Source organism: Saprolegnia diclina, assembly GCF_000281045.1.
Source record: "Saprolegnia diclina VS20 unplaced genomic scaffold supercont1.1, whole genome shotgun sequence".
In the NCBI taxonomy this organism is placed as follows: Eukaryota; Oomycota; class Saprolegniomycetes; order Saprolegniales; family Saprolegniaceae; genus Saprolegnia; species Saprolegnia diclina.
Window position 1 is genome coordinate 985,480 of NW_008246068.1, and position 2,081 is coordinate 987,560.

The window sequence follows — 2,081 nt, forward strand, 5'->3', positions numbered from 1 at the left end:
GATGATGATGCGAAGGAGGATGGTTCCTTGGCCGTCTTGATGTTGATGATGTTGCCAGAGATCTCGATGCTGCCTCCGCTCTGCTGGTAGGCGCGGTCCTTCTTTTCCTTCTTCCAGCTCGAGGGCGGCCCGCGCGCTCGCTCCATCTTGGCACCGAGTCGCGCCATCTCTTCGCCAATCTTCATCATCGCAGCAGACGACGCGCCGTCGCGTTGGCCGTGCTTGTCCATCTCGACACCGAGCTCGGCCATGCGCTCGCCTAGTTTCGCCATCTCATCGCGGTACTTGGCTTCCTTGTGCTCGCGCTTGGCATCGAGCTTCTCGCGGCGCGCCGAGTGCTTCTTGTAGATCTTGAGCATCTTGGCTTCGTAGCTCTCCTTCTCTTCGTCGAGATGAGCCAGCTCGCGCTCCATGGCCTTCTCGTGGCGGACCTTGCGTCGCTCGGCGTGACGCGCATGGCGGCTCTGTGCGACCGCGTCCTCGTGCACGGCGGCCGCGGCCGCGTGCAGCTCGCGCCGGTAGTCGTGGTCTTGCAGCCGCTTCGCATGGTCTTCCACGGTCGCTGCATGCTTCTCGCTTCCATGGCCCTTCTCCATCTCGTCGTCGCGGTCGCTGTCGCTCAACGAGGCCATCGCCTTCCGTCGCGCCCGGCGTCCCATGATGGCGGCGACCCGTGCAAATGTTCAGCGGGCTTGCCGGGAGAAAGCCGGAACCGTCTCATTTCGACCTGAATTTTAAATACACTGGAAGTTTGTATGAAATTCAAATCAAACGTTCTTCATTGCATTCGGCATGTGCCACGTCAACGCCGAAAGTAAGCAAGGACGTCAACCGCGCCCGCACGGCAGCGTCCTCGCCTAGCCATAGACATCACTTTGTACAGCCAAAGAAGCGAGCACCTAGGGCCGATATTGTTATCTATTCCCTCGGGTCCTAGAGTGTGGATCACGCCTCTGGTCTCGCCTCTGGTATTGGATGTGGTTCGATATCAGAATGGCATATGCCACCCTGATCTGTGGGTGCAATGTGGCACATGCCGATGATTACACGTCCCGATGCGACATGGGATCTGCATTCCCATAACGAACGTTGGTCGTTGGCTTCAACGACTGTGGAGCGGCCATTTCTGGTTGCAAAGCATGAGCCTCGAGAGAAAGGTCGAAGCGATCGCGGCCAAGGTCGAGGCCAAGATGGACCGGCTGGGCTCGCGCATGGAAGCATCCAGCCATGACCTTGAAGGCAAGCTGCGCATGGGCGTCTCGAGCGTCTTCAAGTGGGTCAAGGAAGCCTTCGGGTCCGAGGACGACCGCATCTACCAAGCCGTGCGCGACAACAACGTGCCGGGCCTTATCGCGCTGCTCGAGTCGCTCGCGCCGGACGCCAAGGGTCGCATGCTCGAGTACCACGGTGCGAACGGCCGCACGCCGCTCATGATGGCCTGCGCCAAGAACCACGTGCAGTGCGCACAGATTCTGCTGACGCACGGTACGTTCATTGACGCCAAGGACGACAAGGGCAACGCAGCGTTGCACTACGCCTGTCTCCAAGGCTCCACCGACGTCTTGCAGTACCTTCTGAGTCTTCCTGGTGTCTCGCCGTACCTTCAGAACCAGCGCGGTCTCTCGCCCATGGATGTCGCCCGCAAGAACATTGAGAACAAGGACTTTGTCGCAGCTTCCGCCCAGTGCATCCAACTCCTCGAGCAGCGCGCCTTGGTCTTCCAGGGCTGGGTCTACGAGAGCGTCGACAACCTCGCCTCCTCGATCGTCGGCATGCGCTCGCTGCAGTCGTGGACGCGTCGGTACGCGCTCGTCCTGCGCGTCGGGTCGCCCCAGTACCTCGAGATTGCACTTTTCGACATTGAAAATGGCCAGCGCTCGCCGCTTCCGAGGTATATTGTGTGCAATATTGTCGATTGTTCGAAGTGTATGTACACCTGTCTCTAGCTCGACGATTATGTTTCAAGTCGCGGGGCTTGTGGCGCTCAACACCAAGGAAAAGGTCTTCAACGACAAGCCATTTGCATTTACATTCCAAGGCGCCCGGCGCAAGAGCGCGGGCTTCCTCGGCGCCGCCCAAAC

The 2,081-nt window shown here is 59.5% G+C and overlaps 2 protein-coding genes across 2 annotated transcripts; one reads left to right on the forward strand and one right to left on the reverse strand.

Annotated features, from left to right (window-relative positions):
• Positions 1-184: 184 nt before the first annotated feature.
• Positions 185-659, reverse strand: SDRG_00312 (hypothetical protein; the record flags this gene model as incomplete). The annotated part of the gene is made up of 2 exons (XM_008605784.1): positions 185-242; positions 286-659. The coding sequence occupies 2 exons, from the start codon at positions 657-659 to the stop codon at positions 185-187; spliced, it is 432 nt and encodes a 143-aa protein (XP_008604006.1).
• Positions 660-1,139: 480 nt separating this feature from the next.
• SDRG_00313 (hypothetical protein) lies at positions 1,140-1,968 on the forward strand (the record flags this gene model as incomplete). Its single annotated transcript, XM_008605785.1, has 1 exon — positions 1,140-1,968. The coding sequence occupies one exon, from the start codon at positions 1,140-1,142 to the stop codon at positions 1,944-1,946; it is 807 nt and encodes a 268-aa protein (XP_008604007.1). The 3' UTR covers positions 1,947-1,968.
• Positions 1,969-2,081: the final 113 nt, after the last annotated feature.